We start from the raw sequence: 18710 nt of genomic DNA on the forward strand, positions 1-18710 counted from the left end.
AGTTTTTTTGCTAGTCTATCCACAGTTGCTTTTGAAGAGAATACTGGCAGGCTGGGGTCACTGCAGGGTTATATATACTGTGACATTTGCTTGCTCCATCTGCATCTGCTGGCGGGGGAGCATAGCCCACTGGTCCTGAGTCCATCTGTCTTCACTAAGGAAAATGAAATTATCAGGTAAGTTCTATACTGTTGAGATGGTAAATAACTTGACAGTATAGAAAAGATTTTCAATAAAAATAAATAAATAGTAATTTCTCCTTTAACATTCACAGCTGGAAATATGTGAACATTACCATTGCCATGGCAAAGTGTAGCATGATATTTTCTGCAATTTAGTGAATATAATGGTAACTAAAGTGCATTAAAACCAAGTGTTAAAATGCATTTTCAATGCTCTTTAGTAAACAGGTCTTTTAAATTGTTATGGGAAAACTTGTTTGTCTTTTTATGCACAAGGCCATGTTGACATACAAAGTGTAACTTGGCAACTTACAGCTTGCAATGTTTTTCTGCAGAAAATAAAAGAAGAGAGTTCAGAAATTATGATAAACCCTGGCTGGCAAATGCTAAGAAGCCTAAAAAATCAAAGAGTGATCTGGCCGTGTCTAATCTTTCACCACCATCCCCAGAATCCAAGACATGTAAGTTTTTATATTTTATTACTTTATGCATAAAAAACTCTAATTTGAATTTATTTCTTGTTCTTCCATAAGCAGGAATACTTGATCCAATTGATAAAAGTTTGAACGATTTTGTGCTGTACTACAGGGGTTCTCAGCCGAGTCATTGTGGCACTCCCAGCCAGTTGGTTTCCAGCATATCCACAATGAAAATGCCTGAGATAGATTTGCATGTGCTGCCTTCATTGTGTGTCTACCACATCTACAGCATTAAATTTCCTCAAGAGCTCATTGAATTCATGTTTTGTCAGTTCAATGATAAAAGGGAAAACCTCTATAGTTATAGTTCCCCTTGTAGAATTGCTCCTGAACCCATATTGATTATCATTAATCATCCTCTAAGTGAGCAACATCTCCTTTTCTGTGATAGCTTCCAATAATTTCCTCAGGAATTAATGTTAGGTTATCCAGGCTACAGTGAACATAAGATATGCTATGCTGAATTTGACCAAAGGTCCATCAGATCCAGCATCCTATCTCTGACAATAGCCAATCCAGGTCACAAGTACGCCGTAGATCCCGAAGAATAAATTTAGTCTTTGTTGCTCACTCTCAGGGATAAGTGGTGGCTTTCCCAAATCTACCTGGCTAATAATAGTTTATGGACTTTTTCCTCTAGGAACCTGTCTAAACCCCTTTTAAATGCAGTTATGCTAGATGCTTTGACCACATCCTCCGGCAATAAATTCCTCAACTTGATTGTGCATTAAGGAAAAAGTACTTTCTCTGATTTGTTTCAAATTTGCTACCTAGTCTTAGTCCTGTTTCAAAGGGTAAATAACCATCTCATGATTTTATAAACATCTATCACAGGGGTTCCTAAACTGTGGCCTGCGGATCTCATCCGGCCAGTGAACTAATTTTATATAGTCCCTGGTAGCAGGAGGAAGAGCAGATTATATGTGGCCTGCAGGAGGAGCTGCGTAGCTGGGATACAAACTACCAATTAAGGCAGCTTGAGCATGTGCCAAAATCGCAAGATGTACAGGATCAGCAATGAGGTGAATTATGACCTGAAATTTTTGCAAGCGCTTAAGGTGCCAATATCAGAGTGGGCAGAAGTGCTGGTGGGATTCCCAACCCTTACTCACAGAAGAGAACCACTGACACAGTGGCCACAAAAATACAGAAATACCAAAGGGTTCCCAACCATCACTGGCAGAAGAAGACCGATGAGGTAGCAGCACCACAAATAAGGAAGTGCCAGTGCAGTTCTCAAATCTTGCTGGCAAAAAGAGCCAATGTGATGGTGGCCATAAAAATACAAAAGTGCCAGTGGGTTTGCAAACCCCACAGACAGAAGAGGATTCATACGGTGGCCCTGGCACTGCAAATACATAAATGCTGGTAGGGTTCCCAATCCCCACTAGTAGAAGAGGATCCATGCAGTGGCTGTGGTGCCGCAAATACAGAGGTGCCACTGGAGTTCCCAGTCCTTGTTGGCAGAAGAGGAAAATGCCTGGGTAAGAGGGGAGGGGGTGAAAGGAATTGAAATCAATGGGAGTGAGAGGAATGGAAGTGAAGGGGTGAAAGAAAGAAGGGGGTGAGTGGGAGGGAGGGGAAGAGGATAAAAAAGGGAAAATAATATGGTGAAGAGGGGAATGTGAGAGAGTGGATGAAAGGAAAGGGAGCAAGTGTGAGGAAGGGTGTGAAGGAAAGGGACTGGTGAGTTTAAGGGAGGGGGGGAGCGAAAAGGGTGAAAAAGGAAGGAGTGAGTGTGAGGGAGGAGAGGAGAGGAGGGTGAGGGAGGGAAGTGTGTGTCAAGGTGAAGGGAAGGGAGTGTGAGGGAAGTTAAATGAAGGGAAAAATGAGAGAGTGAAGGGGTGAGAAAGAGGATGGATGTAGAGAGAGAGAGTGTATGGGGGTTGTGAGTGGGAGGCAGTGTATCAAAAACACACTGCTCTGCCATTCACACACCTCCTACTTCCCCGGGGGGCAGATTCTGATGCTGAGGAAGTGGGGATGCAGGTGGTAGGATTTCCAGGGATGTGGAAAAGTTCCCAATTTCCTAGAGATATTTTACTGACACCCTATCTATCTACTTTTGCAACCCTGAACTCTGTCCCCTCTTTCCCTTAATTTTGATTAACTGAAAAGGCCAGACTCCCTTCACGAAACCCCCTCGGCTGATCAAATTTCCAAGAGGAACACTCTCTCCTGGCAATTTTAAAAGTCATATGTGATCTATCACTTAAAGTTTGGGGATCTCTGCTCTTTTATATCCTGTCTCAGTTGTTTAGCCTTTCTTCATAAGGGAGCTGTTCCATCCCCTTTATTATTTTTGTTCCCTTCCTCTGAACCTTTTCTAATTTCACTGGGGATAGATATTCAAACACTACTTAGCCAGATAAATAAGATTTATTTAGCTAAATAGTTAGCCAAATACTCAGTGGCAGGCAGTGGGCATAACTGGACAGTGCTACCTATCTGGTTAATTTAGCTGAATGAGTAGCATTATTGAGCCTTATCTGGTTCAGTTATTCAGAGAGATGTGGCCTATAGCAGTTCTAAAGTTATCCAGATATGCTTATCTGGCTAATTTAAAATCTTATCCGGGTATATTCAGCATTGCCGCTGAATATCCCATGTAAGTTAGCCAGATAAGTCTTATCTGGCTAACTTTCTTAGCCGGATATATTTTAATATTGGCCCCTGTTGTTCTTTCTTGAGGTGGGATGACCAGAATTGCACAAAATACTAAAAATGCAGCCATACCATGTATTCTGTTCTTCATTACTTTCTGAATAATTGCTAACATTCTCTATGCTTTTTTATTCACTCCTGCACACTTAGCTGAGGATTTCAACTTTGTATATACCATGACTCCTTTTTCTGGGTGATAATTCTTATTATGGAACACAGTTTTTAGGATTATTTTCCTTAGGCGCAACACTTTGCAATTGTCAACATGAAATTTCATCTGCCATTTAAATGCCCAGTTCTCTAGTCTCGCACGGTCTTTCCCTGGTTTTTCTCAATCTACTCATGTTTTCACAAATATGAATAATTGTATGTTATCTGCAAATTTGATGACCTTACTTATTGCTTCCTTTTCCAGATCATTTATAGATGTTAAATAGCACTGGTCCGAGTATACATCTGTGGGGCACTCCATTATTGACCTTTCTCCATTTGGAGAATTGACCATTTAGTCCTATTCTCTATTCCTCACTTTTCTTCAGGAACCAGTCTACAATAGGACATTTCCTCCTATTGCATTATTTTTTTAGTTTCCTGACCTATCTAGGGATTTTATAAAATGCCTTTTGAAAATCCAGAAAAAATATTTAGAGGTCTATATTAGGAGACACTCTGGATAGCAAAGTTAACCGGATAAACTTATCTGGGTAACTTTGGAGGCACATTCAACAGTACATCCCCTAACTTATCAGGTTAAATTCTAGTTCCTTAACTTATTAGCCAGCTAGAATTTAGCTGAATAAAGGCTTAATATAGCCAGGTAAGTCATTTAAATGGATAACTATTACGTTATCCATCTAAATGACTTTCGAATATGGACCTCTTATTGACCAGCTTTCCCTTAATTACATGTTTATTAATACCTTCAAAAAATTCTAGTAGATTGGTAAGGCTAGACTTCCCTTTGTTAAATCCATGTTGGCCCTTTCCCAGTAGGCCAAGCATGGGTATCTCCCCATCATCCTCAGTGAAGACAAAAAACAGAAAATTCTTTCTTTTTTTGGTTTTGATATGACCTTGTCCTCCCTGAATTTCCTTTTACTCTGGGTCATCTAGTGACTACCTCACAGGCTTCATGCTTTGAATGTACTTGAGAAAAATGTTTTATTAGTTTTTGCCTCTATAGTAAGCTTCTTTTCAAATTCTTCCTTGGCCTGCCTTATTATTGCTTTACATCTTATTACCCTCATTTGGATTTGCTTTTCATTTTCTGAAAGATGCCCTTTGGCTTTAATTCCTTCTTTCACCTTACTTTTTAACCTGGCAGTCTTTGATCTTCCTTTGACCTTTTTTTAATGTGTGGTATACATTTTATATGGGCTTGCAAAATGGTATTTTTAAACAATGTCCATGTCTAATGCCAACTTTTAATCTTTGCAACCATTCCTTTATAATTTCTTTTCCTCATTTATTGTAATTTTTCTTTTGTCACAGTCAGTGCTATTGCAGTAATTTTACTTAATGTCCTCCCTCCTATGTTCTGCTTCTGTTTGGATCTCTTATTGAACATGGACCTTTTTTGCCAGTCTTGTGGAAGCCATCTGCTCTTAAGCCCTAATTTGAGATGCCCGGCGTGCGTAAAATCTGGGAGATATGCGCGTGGCTGGGCCTTGTGTATGCCAAGTGCATTTAGAAATGGCCCGAGCATGCGCATATCTCCCGGTACACGCAGAAGTGCTGGGCCTGGGGGAAACGTGTGACGGCGCACCAAAGGAGCAGTAAGTATGAAAACAAAAAAAACTGGGCTAGCTAGGTAGGGGTTAGGGGTCGAGGAGGAGAGGGGAAAAGGGAGGAAGGTTAGGTAGGGGAATATGAAAGTTCCCTCCCAGTCCTCTCCTTAATTGGAGCAGACTGGGAGGGAACTGCAGTAGGCCTACTTGTGTTGCCACACGTTTTTAAAAATCCTCCCCTTGCGTGAGTCGCGACTCTCCCACAGATGCGCGTGTAGATATTAAAATCTGGCGTGCATGTGCGTGCGGGAAACATATTTTGTAATATGTGCGTGGCGATGTACGCATGTTTTAAAATCGGTGCTTCCATGTGTGCATGCCAGGAACTGAGTACACGTGGACGCACACATTCTTGTTTTAAAATCGACCCCTTAATTTTCTTTTTTAATAATTTTGTCTAGCATATTTTCCTATTTTATTTGGGCTTCTATCTCAATCAGAACTGGCTTCTATTGAATGCTGCTGCCATGAGCCTTCATTTCAACTGCCCAGAGTTTTTCCCTTATTTTACAATTTCCCACCTAGCCTGGCCATTGCAGTTGTGGTCCTTGGCCAGAGACCACAGACTGTGGCTCCCTCTGGAACTTGGTACATATACACCCTAAATCCATCCAGTGGGTTCCACTACTACCTGGGAATGGAAGATCTCCACATGACAATACACAGCACTGCTGTTGAACCACCAAGTTCACACCCTTAATTGGCTCTTGAAAAATTAACTTTAATGCCCATTGCCCATTGAATAATTAACTTTAATGCCCGTTTCATTCTTTGTATACATTGCCACTTAACTAACTGCCTGGTGTTTGTGACTTATTGAGTTTCATACTGCACTGCAGTTCTTTTTTTAATCCATTCCTGTATTATGCAAACCTGATTCTACTTAATATTAATGTAGTGACCTTATTGGTCTATTTTTCTCTAGTGGCCTTTCTACCATAAACACTAAGGGTCAGATTTTTAAAAAGTACGCCCGACAGGCACAAACAAAAGTACGCTGGATTTTAATAGATACGCGCATAGCCTTTAAAATCCGGGGTTGGTGCGCGCAAGGTTGTGCAAAATTGGCAGCCTGCGCGTGCCGAGCCGCGCAGCCTGCCTCCGTTCCCTCCGAGGCCGCTCCGAAATCGGAGCGGCCTCGGAGGGAACTTTCCTTCTGCCTCTCCCCACCTTCCCCTCCCTTCCCCTCCCTAACCCACCCCCCAGCCCTAACTAATTCCCCCCCCCCCACCTTTATTCCAAAAGTCACGCCTGCCCAAGACAGGCGTAACTTGCGTGCACTGGGTCGGCTGCCATCGCGCCATGTTCCGGTCCGGGGGCTGGTCTGGAGGCCGCAGCCATGCCCCCGGGTCGGAACCACGCCCATGGCCCTGCCCCCGGAATGCCCCGGATGAAGCACTGGCCGTGACACGCCCCCCCAGGAAAGCCCCGGCGCGCGCAGGGGGAGCTTTGAAAATCTACCCCTAAAAGAAAAGTATAGTATTACCACTCTGTTCCTATCTCCATGGCATCCTTTATTTTTTCAATCTTTTGGCATTAATATGCTTGAAGACATTTTGGGGATTGGTTTTGCTATCTTCAGCATTTTTTCTTTCATTGTTAGCTTTTGCTTGCCTGATTATGCTTGCCCTCTGTTACATTCCTAACTTCTCAATAAAGGTAAGATTATCCCATACAGAAAAAGATAAACAACCAAATGCGTGAAACTGCAGAAGTTAGAGAATGTAATAGAGTATTCTCTCTCTCTTAGATATAAATTACATATGTATGGAGAGAGAGCATTCACTTTTAAATTTTCTAACTTCTGCAGTTGAAAATACTCCCACATACTCGAGCATAGCTCTTGAAAGGTAGTCAAGAAATGTATTAAGTTAGTTCAATAAAAATATATCATCTTATATATTTTTTTCATTTATTCACCTTTATTTCTGTGCACTCATGTAGACTAACAAGGCAACCCCACTATTTTAATTAAGAAAGAAAATCGATGTTAAATAGAATAATTTTTCCAATTCTTTTTTTTGCAAACATTTGATTTTTTATGCAACAGTAGTGAAAGATTTATACTTTCAGCAGAACTGCACAGGGTAAGCAGGGACCAGTGAAACACTACTGTCGCATAGTCCCCAGAAGGAATTAAAGCATAGCGAGAACAGCCTGTTTTTCCAACATTTGTTCTCTGCAGAACACAACAATCTCATAGTATCAAAGTCTTTAACATGATAAGCCTCCTACTTACAAAGCATCAATAGTAAAGGACCAAATATGCATACACAGTGAATAGTTAAAATAACAAATGCACAGTTTCAAAATGTATTATAGTACAGTAGCTCTCTGTCTTGCCTCACAATCTTTTGAAGGAGTTAATAAACATATGGATAAAGTTGAACTATTAGATGTAGTATATTTGGTTTTCAGAAGACTTTTGACATTCTTATTAGAAGCCACTCTTGAGAGACTTCTAATAAAACTAAAAAGCCATGGAATAGAAGGCGATGACCTTTCGTGAATTGTAAACTAGTTAAAAGACAGGAAACAGAGAGTAGGATTAAATGGTCAGTTTTCTCAGTGGAAAAAGGTAAACAGTGGAGTGCCTCAGGGACTGGTGCTTTTCAATATATTTATAAATGATCTGGAAAGGGATATGATGAGTGAAGTGATCAAATTTACAGATGACACAAAATTATTCAGAGTCGGTAAATTACAAGCGGATTATGATAAATTGCAGGAGGACCTTGCGAAACTGGAAGACTGGGCATCCAAATGGCAGATGAAATATGTGGACACATGCAAGGTGATTCTTATAGAGAAAAATAACCTATGCTGTAGTTACACGATGTTAGGTTCCACATTAGGAGTTACCACCCAGGAAATAAATCTAGGCATCATAACGAATAATATATTGAAATCGTTGGCTCAGTGTACTGCGGTGACAAAAGCAAACAGAATGTTAGAATAATTAGGAAGGGGAATGGTGAATAAAATGGAGAATGTCATAATGCCTCTTTATTGGTCTATGGTAAGTGCAGTTCTGGTCGCCACATCTCAAAAAATATATAGTTACACTAGAGAAGGTAGAGAGAAGAGCAACCAAGAGCTTCCCCTATGAGGAAAGGATAAAGAGGTTAGGGCTGATAAGCTTGGAGAAGAGACGGCTGAGGGGGAATATGATAGAAGTCTTTAAAATCATAGAGAACTAGAACTGGGTAAATGTGAATCAGTTATTTACTCATTCAGATAATAGAAGGACTAAGGGACACACCATGAAGTTAGCAAGTAGTACATTTGTTTGTTTAAAATCATGAGCGGTCTAGAATGGGTAGATGTGAATCGGTCATTTTCTCTTTCGGATAGTAGAAAGACTAGGGGGCACTCCATGAAGTTAGCATGGGGCACAGAAAGTTCTTTTTTACTCAACGCACAATTAAACTCTGGAATTTGTTGCCAGAGGATGTGGTTAGTGCAGTTAGTATAGCTGTGTGTAAAAAAGGATTGGATAAGTTCTTGGAGGAGAAGTCCATTACCTGCCATTAAGTTCACTTACGGGTAGATTTTAAAAAATTGCTCGTTCGCGTACTTTTGTTTGCGCACCAGGCGCAAACAAAAGTACACTGGATTTTATAAGATAGGCGCGTATCTTATAAAATCCAGGATCGGCGCGCGCAAGGCTGCCGATTTTGGGCAGCCTGCGTGCGCCGAGCCGCGCAGCCTGCCTCCATTCCTTCCGAGGCCGCTCCGAAATCGGAGCGGCCTCGGAGGGAACTTACTTTCGCCCTACCCTCACCTTCCCCTCCCTTCCCCTCCCTTCCCCTACCTAACCCACCCCCCCCGGCCCTATCTAAACCCCCCCTACCTTTATCCATGGATTTACGCCTGCCAGCGGGCTGCTGGCGCGCCGAGACCCGACCCGGGGGCTGTTCCGGAGGGTGCGGCCACGCCCCCGGAACGCCCCCCAAACACCGCACCACGCCCCCAAACACTGCGTCACTCGGCGACGCCCCCGACACGCCCCTTTTCAGAAACCCCGGGACTTACGCGAGTCCCGGGGCTCTGCGCACGCCGGCGGCCTATGCAAAATAGGCGCGCCGGCGCGGGAGGGCCCTGTTCGCGTAAATCCGGCCGGATTTACGTGAGCAGGGGGTTTAAAATCCGCCCCTTAGAGAATAGCCACTGCCATTAGCAATGGTAACATGGAATAGACTTAGTTTTTGGGTACTTGCCAGGTTCTTATGGCCTGGATTGGCCACTGTTGGAAACAGGATGCTGGGCTTGATGGACCCTTGGTCTGACCCAGTATGGCATTTTCTTATGTTCTTATGTTCTTACTCTTCTGTGGAGTAAGCCCCAACTCACCACAGCTACCTAGTGTACATCTTGTGAGATGTGTACACGGTTAAAGAAGCATCTCCTTAATGCCTGAATCATATCTGCAGATGTAATCTTTATAGTCAGTGATCAGGGATCTAAGGCCTCACATCAGCATACTGATGGACCTTGTCTGCAGGTGAGATATGACCTAAGAAGAATACTGGACAAGCTGGTGGGGAGGACCACAAGGAGATATCAGCTGCAGATTTTAGATGGGTGACAATAACTAGGAAGAGGGGATAACTGGTAGAATAGGAAGCATTGGATCAGCCTTATCCATGCCCCTCCCCCCCCAATACACAAATTTGCACTACCAGGTAAGGATGGAAGAGTATGAAAAGAAATGATGGTGAAATTGAAATGTTAAATATAGAATCCCTATGGATGGTTGGGGGACAGGTGTGGAGTCAAATCACAAACAATGTAAAACTCCTATATATGTTTGAATAAAATGAAAACTGGAAAAATTAATAAAACCTGTTATGTGGAGCGGTGGACCCCTGGGCCGAGATGAGGATGGTGTCACCTATAGGTCCTCGTTATTGGGAGGTGGACACAGGTGGTGGAGTCCCAACCGGACCTTCACCTATACCAGCTCTCATTCCCCACAGGTTGAGCCCTTGGGTGCCGGGGCTGGCAGGATTTAGGAGCGGGTCTCCGGGCGAAGATGATCCTGAAGGAGGAAGGCAGAAGCTGAGTCAGACATACCAGTGGTCTCGGCTGGCAGCGAACAGGAGAATCTAGGAACGGGCCAGAGGTTAGGGCAGGCGGCTAGCAGAAGAGACGGTGAGCAGGCAAGTGGTCAGGGCAGGCGGCAGACAACGCAGAATATAGGAGAGCAAGCCAAGGGGATGAGGAGCTGGAACAGGGATAGGAGCTGGATCAGAAACACACGGAGCAGGGCTGGATCAGGAATACACGAAGCAGGAGTAACCAGCAGCTCAGAGCAGAGTGGGAGCTGTTGCTAAGTCAAGGATGGGGCAGCAGGGGCTGCCTCAAATAGTGTTTAGGGTCGAGGTCAACATCTGGGGCCACGGGAAGTTTTCCCGCCACAGCCCCTTTAAATCTGGTTGAGAGCTGAGTGCGCTTAGCAGCAGCAGAGGCCAGCTGCGCAACGGCGGCAGGTCGGCTCCCTGCCACGGTGGGGAGAAGCGACGGAGGCGGCTCGGGGAGCTGCGTGGGAGACCAGACATGAGGTAACAAAACCTTTGGATTTGCATAACAAGTGACTGAATCTACAGATCCCTTTATTGGTTTATTGGAATAAAATTGTACCATATAATCAAAAAATATCATCTTCAATAATATTTTTGTAGAACAATAAATAAGTGATATATGGTAATATTATTTGCTTGCAATCTGCCTGCCCACTAGGGGTTCTATATTTCCCATTTTCAGGTTTATAGCCACTTTTCTGTTTCTATTCATTGTGGTAGTTTGCTGCCTCTTAATTGGTATGATAAATTTGGCTTATCACTGATCTGTATCATCACTTTTCAATCACGGAAAAATTAACTTAATTATTGTGACAAATATTTAGGAAAATATTTCAGGACCTACCCCTATTTGAACAATCCAGCAGTAATTTGAAAAGCTCAAATTGGGTGGACTTACACATTTCAATAAATAATACCTTATTAGCATGGAGCTGCACTACACTACCATCATTGCATATTATAGGGCAGTTGTTCTTAACCTTTTTTCTTTCGGGACACACCTGATAGATAGTTCTCACATGCATAACACACTGAACACATGACAGTCACAAAACTAACCCCACCCCTACCACGACCCTCAGTAATGGGTTTAAAGCAGAACTAGAACATTCCCCATACAATTTACCATACAAAAAAGATATTCTGGTATTATCTCAATAACAGCAACTCAAACTCCCTCTACTACCAGGTGCAATAGCCCTACTTATAAAAAGACAGCAATTCACTACCAATGCATGTCCTACAGAGAAAACACAATAAATAAGGTGAGGTATTTGTACTAGCCGGCAAGCTAATTAAATAATTCAAGTTGGTCATGCACACAAGATCGACCTTCAACAAGTACAGAAAGACCACAAATTACAAATATGGAGACAGAAACTGGAATGGAAACCCAAAAAAGCCACTCTGCATGCAGTATAAAACTGGAGAAATGGAAACAGAAATAGAGCACCTAACAGTTCCAGGATCTGCAATAATGAACACCATGCGCACAAAGTTACACCTGCATTATGGCATGCACTCAAATGGAACAACCCTATCTATAAAAAGGCAACTCTACAATTATTAAACTAGGTCCTAAACACCAATACACTTTCAATTAAGAAAACAGAAAAAGCCAAGCTGTGTTAGATTCCCACACAGAAATAATTGTAAAACTATATGAATACATTTTTCAAAACCGCCGATGAACACAATGGATATGATAGAGGTCTTTAAGATCATGAGAGGTCTTGAACGAGTAGATGTGAATCGGTTATTTACACTTTTGGATAATAGAAGGACTAGGGGGCATTCCAAGAAGTTAGCAAGTAGCACATTTAAGATTAATCAGAGAAAATTCTTTTTCACTCAACGCACAATTAAACTCTGGAATTTATTGCCAGAGGATGTGGTTAGTGAAGTTAGTGTAGCTGGGTTCAAAAAAGGTTTGGATAAGTTCTTGGAGGAGAAGTCCATTAACTGCTATTAATCAAGTTGACTTAGGGAATAGCCACTGCTTTTAATCGCATCACTAGCCTGATACTTCACTTTGAATGCATATACAGCGTTGCTGTCTGCTTCAACGGCAGGGTGAAGTTTGGAAAAGAGGATTTACATTCAGACAACATCCAACAAGGCATTGATCTGTGCAGTCTGGGTAAACAAGCATCGAGGTAACTTGCTTGATGCGGCGGTTACTACCCTTAACCAATAAGCCTTATGATTCATCTTTGATGCAGCTCCAACATTGCTCTCTGCATCGGCGGTGGGGGGTGGCAGGAAGTTCACGTCGGACAGTTGTCAACAAGGGCTCTGTACTTGGTCGTCGGTGAGACAGTATGGGAAAATAAGTGTGGGAGCTTGCTAGGCAGACTGGATGGGCCGTTTGGTCTTTTTCTGCCATCATTTCTATTTTTCTATGTTTCTATGTAGGATCTTCTTGGTGTTTGGGTACTTGCCAGGTTCTTGTGGCCTTGTTTGGCCTCTGTTGGAAACAGGATACTGGGCTTGATGGACTCTTGGTCTGACCCGGCATGGCAATTTTTTATGTTCATATGTTCTAACAATTAAAAAGTCTTAAAAATTATTAAAAATTCTTCAAACACCAATAAAATAATCAAAACAGCAGACACAAAACATAATACCTAATAATTAAAATGGCAGTCAATCAAGAAAAATGAACTTAAAAAGCCACCTTTACTTACCCGCTCTAGCAGTTCTCCTACTCCTTTCCCTTGGAGGCCACACCAGAAGCAGTAGTAGTTGCTGAAGCTGTCCTCACGGCCCTCTTCCTTAGGGACCACAACCATTGTATTCTCTCTCTCTCACACTCACACCAGTCACACCCTCTGGACCAGTTCCTGTCTCTCACAATCCAATCACCTCCCCGATCAGTCTCTCTCTCTCTCTCTCTTCCCCTCTCCCTTACACACACATACATATACCAGTCATCTCCCTGATCAGTCTTTCTCACACATACACAGGTCACCTCTCTGACCAGTCTCTCTCAATCACACAATGCTCTCTCTCTCTCTTACACACAGGCTTTCAATCTCACACATACTCTCCCTATTTCACTTACTTGCAATCTCTGTCACACACATGTTCTCTCTCTCTCTCTCACAGCCACAGCCATCCAGATACATGCTCCATCTCACTCTCACACATACACACAGAAGCTCCGTCCCTTACTCACACTGACATACACAGGCACCCTCCCTATCTCACATACACACCAGACACACAGAAGCACCCTCCCTGTCTCACAAACATACCACACACACACACAGAAGCACCCTCCCTGTCTCTCAAACACACCACACACACAAAAGCACTCTCCCTGTCTCACATACACACCACACACACACTTAGAAACACCCTCCCTGTCTCACATACACAGCACACTCACACACACACACACACACACACACAAGCACCCTCCCTGTCTCATATACACACCACACACACACAGAAGCACCCTCCCTGTCTCACGTACATATCACACACACACAGATGCACCCTCCCTAACTCACATACACACATATACACTGGCTCGCAGCTGCATAGCTCATCTTCAGCATCACTGGCCTGGTTTCAGGCTGCAGCTGCCAGAGGCTCTGATCTTCGGATCTTCAGCCCCACCGGCCTGGTCTCCAGCAGTGGCCAGCAACACCAGTCTTCAGTTTTTTAGCCCTTCCAGCCTGGTCTCTGGTGGCAACCAGCAGCACCAATCTTCATTTTTTCGGCCCCATCAGCCTGGTCTCTGGTGGTGGCCAGCAGCTCCGGTCTTCAGGGCTTTGGCCCCATCGGCTGCGGGTAGTGCACGACACACCTGCTGGTTCATGGAAAGACACTGGTATGTCGCGACACATGGGTTGAGAATCGCTGTTAAATAGAGTGAACTTTTATAGGGTAAAAAGTTCATCAGAGGCTTAAAGAAGTTAAGGTAGTCAAGAAATGTATTAAGTTAGTCCAATAAAAAGATATTATCTTATATATTTTTTCATTTATTCATCTTCTAGATGCCATTGAAATGTCCATAGGTTATTCACATATAAGTGGAATTTATGCACGTAAATGTTTTTTAAAAATTTGTATGGTAGTATGTTACAATTACACATGTAACTCTTTTTAAAATTATCTCCTTAGGATATACATTGAGCACAGGGAATTTCCTTCTCTAACAGCCTCATCTACTTCATCCACAACTCCCAAATGCATCCTGTTAGCTGAACCCTATCAAAAACATATAGAACTTAGCAATTGTTAGTTAAATAGCTCATAGAGGTGAGTAAGCATCCAGTAGAGCCTAATTTGCTTATGATGTTCCTTCATTTATATGTATCCCTATACTAATTTTAGCACAGACACGCTAAAGTCATTTAAGACTGATTTAACATGCACCTTAAGTTGTTAGTGCATCGCACATGATTTCCACAAATAATGCTTCAAAGCAGGACAATAAGCTATAATGCATAGACCCTTATGCAAACATTCCTCAGAGTCCCTAGATATTGTTAGAAAAAATTACAGAATAGGCTAGGTGATTTATGTACACCATCTGCACTGATTTACGAGTTGGCAGAGAGTGCACATATTGAGAGTCACTTTGCATTACAAGGGAGGTTATATAAACAAATTAAAGGAACTGCCACTAATTTACCTGATCTGGCCAATCTGTATGTTGCTTAGTTTGAAGAAAGATTCCTATCTAGCAGACCTGGATTTGTCAATAGACCCATTAGGTCTGTGCCCAGGGCAGCAAAAATATGGGGGCAGTAATCTGCTTGCTGCCTTCCTGCGGTTGTGATTTATCACTCAGCAGAGAACAACCCTCTATGTACTGATCCAGCAGGGGAGGGAGTAAACCTGGAGCAAACAGAGTAAAAAGAGATATATTTGGGGAGGTTAGGAGTGGCTGAGTGAGGGATCATTGATATACCTGGGAACTTTTGAGTTGTGGTCACTAGAGATGTGAATCGTGTCCTCGATCGTCTTAACGATCGATTTCGGCTGGAAGGGGGAGGGAATCGTATTGTTGCCGTTTGGGTGTTTAAAGTATCGTGAAAATCGTGAAAATCGTGAGCCGGCACACTAAAACCCCCTAAAACCCACCCCCGACCCTTAAAATAAAATCCCCCACCCTCCCAAACCCCCCCCCAAATGCCTTAAATTACCTGGGGGACCAGCGGCGGTCCGGAACGGCAGCGGTCCGGAACGGCCTCCTGCAATTGAATCGTGTTGTCTTCAGCCGGCGCCATTTTTCAAAATGGCGGCGCAAAACGGCGGCGGCCATAGACCAACACGATTCGACTGCAGGAGGTCGTTCCGGACCCCCGCTGGACTTTTGGCAAGTCTTGTGGGGTTCAGGAGGCCCCCCCAAGCTGGCCGGAGATCGTTTTCTGGACCCCCGCTGGACCCCCAGGGACTTTTGGCCAGCTTGGGGGGGCCTCCTGACCCCCACAAGACTTGCCAAAAGTCCAGCGGGGGTCCGGAACGACCTCCTGCAGTCGAATCGTGTTGGTCTATGGCCGCCGCCATTTTGAAAAATGGCGCCGGCTGAAGACAACACAATTCAATTGCAGGAGGCCGTTCCGGACCGCTGCCGTTCTGGACCGCCGCTGGACCCCCAGGTAATTTAAGGCATTTGGGGGGGGGGGGTTTGGGGGGGGGGGGGATTTAATTTAAAGGGTCGGGGGTGGGTTTTAGGGGGTTTTAGTGTGCCGGTTTTCCTGCCCTCCCCCTTCCCCTGATTTACGATTTTTTGACGATAAATCGGGGGAATTGGTATTGTATCGTGGCCCTAACGATTTTTGACGATTTAAAATATATCGGACGATATTTTAAATCGTCAAAAAACGATTCACATCCCTAGTGGTCACTCTGAGATTGCTGTTGAATAGCAGAGGGGAGAAGAAAGAATGGAATAATATGTATCAGCTTTCTCTTTTCCACCGCCTCCCCCACCCAACTAATCCACACTTGCTTTTTCTCCCACCAGTCACCATCACCTGTCCCTCCTCCCCTGGTCTCTCCCTCACCTCAGCACTCTCCTTGCTCCCTCCCCCTATAAATATCAGGTCCATGACTTATTCATCCTTACTCTACCCTTAGCTGAGTGATTCCCACATCCTGGAAACACAGATGCAGGTTGAGTTTTGTGTGCATTGTAGCCACTCTCCAGTTTCTGCTCACATGCTGCTTGCAGTGTCTACACCGGGCTCGTTGTTCTCTACAGATAGGAGAACTGATACGTGGTGGTGAATCTGAAAATGGAAAACATAGAATCCCTATAGAGATAAGAAAACATAAGAACATAAGAAATGCCATACTGGGTCAGACCAAGGGTCCATCAAGCCCAGGATCCTGTTTCCAACAGTGGCCAATCCAAGCCATAAGTATCTGGCAAGTACCCAAACATTAGAAAGATCACAATCTACTATTGCTATGACTCCTAGATCTCTTTCCTGGGTGGTAACTCCTAAGATAGAGCCTAACATTGTGTAACTACAGCAAGGATTATTTTTTCCTATATGCATCACTTTGCACTTGTCCACGTTAAATTTCATCTGCCATTTGGAAGCTCAATCTTCCAGTCTCGCAAGGTCATCCTGCAATTCGTCATAATCCACTTCAGATTTAATTACTCTGCCTAATTTTGTGTCATCCACAAATTTGATCACCTCACTCATCGTACCCCATTCCAGATCATTTATAAATATATTAAAAGGCTCTGGTCCAAATACAGATCTTTAAGGCACTCTGCTGTTTACCTTTTTTCCACTGTAAAAATTAACCATTTAATCCTACTCTCTGTTTCTTGTCTTTTAACCAGCTTCCAATCCACAAAAGGACATTGCCTCCTATCTGATGACTTTTTAGTTTACTTGATGCAAACCCTGTGGGGCAAAAAGTATCAATGGAATTTGAACCAATGCAGACAGTTTAATTATTGGCCCCTAAGGAGGCAAGTTTTTGTATAAATGGGGGTTAAATTTAAAAAATAATAATATAAAATATTACCTCATTTCTGGGATGGCTGATGTGTGGGTCCTTGGGGAGGGCCAGTGACTGGGGTTGTGGCTAGGAAGTTTTTTGGGTTTTTTTGTTTAGGTGGGGGCAAGCAGTCTTGGGGGCATCTGGGTATCAGAGTAACATTAGGATGACTTGAGGGGCTCGGTGAAGACCTGAAATCCTGGGGAGCAGAGGCTGTGGCCCTTGTGCTGCAGGAGGTACCTGTGTGAGGCATAAGGATATGCCCCGCGAAGCTGGATGGGCCTGATGTGGATACCACGAGCAGCGTGGAGGTTCTGCTTGGAGTGGCTTGGAACTGCACTTAAAAATGCAGCGGGAGCAAGGGAGAGGCTCACTGTCGCATAAAGAGTTAGTATTAGGCTGCAGGGGAGAGGAGCAGGAGAGAGCCACTGCCACCAGCCCTTCCAAGGTTCCAGGCTGCAGTGTTGAAGAAGGAAGCTGTGCAGCACCACAGGAATGTGAAAAAGACTGCAGAAGGTGACTGGAGATCTGGGAAAGACCCTGGCATGATTTTAAGGCTGGAATTTCGCTAATGTCAGCAATGATTTTACCGACTGTTGCGATTCCATCCCAAAGAGGAATACAAGTTTTAAAAATAAAGTCAAAACCATGAAAATAAATAAAAATACACAAAAGGTCTGATGGGCAATGATCAGGGGAACAGGAAAGATCTCTTCAATGGGCCAAAAGTGAATAAAATGTGTGGAAATAGCTTTGGTTCTGCCTTGGCAGTTTTGGGGTCTCAAATAAGTAAAAAACAGAAAAAATTAAGCATGGGAAGAACTATAGAGGAATGGAAAATTCCAATCAAGCTCTTATTTTAAATGTAAGAACTTGAAATATTAAAGGCAGAAATATTAAAACAAATACTTCAGTTTGGTGTTCACTAAAGAAGACCCTGTACATAGACAGTTGCTGGATGACAAAACCATGGATGGCAGTGGGGTAAATGCGACCCTGTGTACAGAAACAAACTAAAAGTAGACAAGGCCATGGAGCCTGATGAAGTACATCCAAGGATACTGAGGGATTTCAGAGATGAGCTGGTATGTCCATTGAAAGATCTGTTCAATAGATCACTGGAAAGGGGAATAGTGCTGCAAGATTGGAGAAGAGTGTTGATGGTCCCACTTTACAAGACTAGGAGAAGAGAGGAGACTGGAAACTACAGGCTTGTTATCCATACCTCGGTGGTGGGAAAATTAATGGATACTCTGCTGAAGGAAAGGATAGTGAACTAACTACAATCTGGTGGGTTGCTAGACCCAAGGCAGCATGGATTCACCAGGGGAAGAACTTGTCAGAGAAATCTGATTGATTTTTTTTTAAATTGGGTGACTATAGAATTGGATCAAGGAAGAGCACTTGATATGATCTACTTGGATTTTAGCAAAGCTTTTCATACAGTCCCACATAGGAGTCACGTAAATAAAATGAGAAGCTTGGGAGTGGTGGTAGAGTGGATTACAAACTGGTTGACTGACAGAAGACAGTGTA

At 43.4% G+C, this 18710-nt stretch overlaps 1 protein-coding gene across 1 annotated transcript in view; it reads left to right on the forward strand.

The window, feature by feature from the left end:
- C2H8orf34 (chromosome 2 C8orf34 homolog) overlaps nucleotides 1-18710 on the forward strand; it is a 624237-nt gene that overhangs the window by 147756 nt on the left and 457771 nt on the right. The window contains exon 3 of the mRNA XM_029591437.1: nucleotides 518-643. Within this exon, the coding sequence (XP_029447297.1) occupies nucleotides 518-643 (126 nt within the window). The remainder of the gene's footprint in view (nucleotides 1-517; nucleotides 644-18710) is intronic.

The sequence above is a fragment of the Rhinatrema bivittatum genome, chromosome 2 (assembly GCF_901001135.1).
Source record: "Rhinatrema bivittatum chromosome 2, aRhiBiv1.1, whole genome shotgun sequence".
Classification (NCBI taxonomy): domain Eukaryota; kingdom Metazoa; phylum Chordata; class Amphibia; order Gymnophiona; family Rhinatrematidae; genus Rhinatrema; species Rhinatrema bivittatum.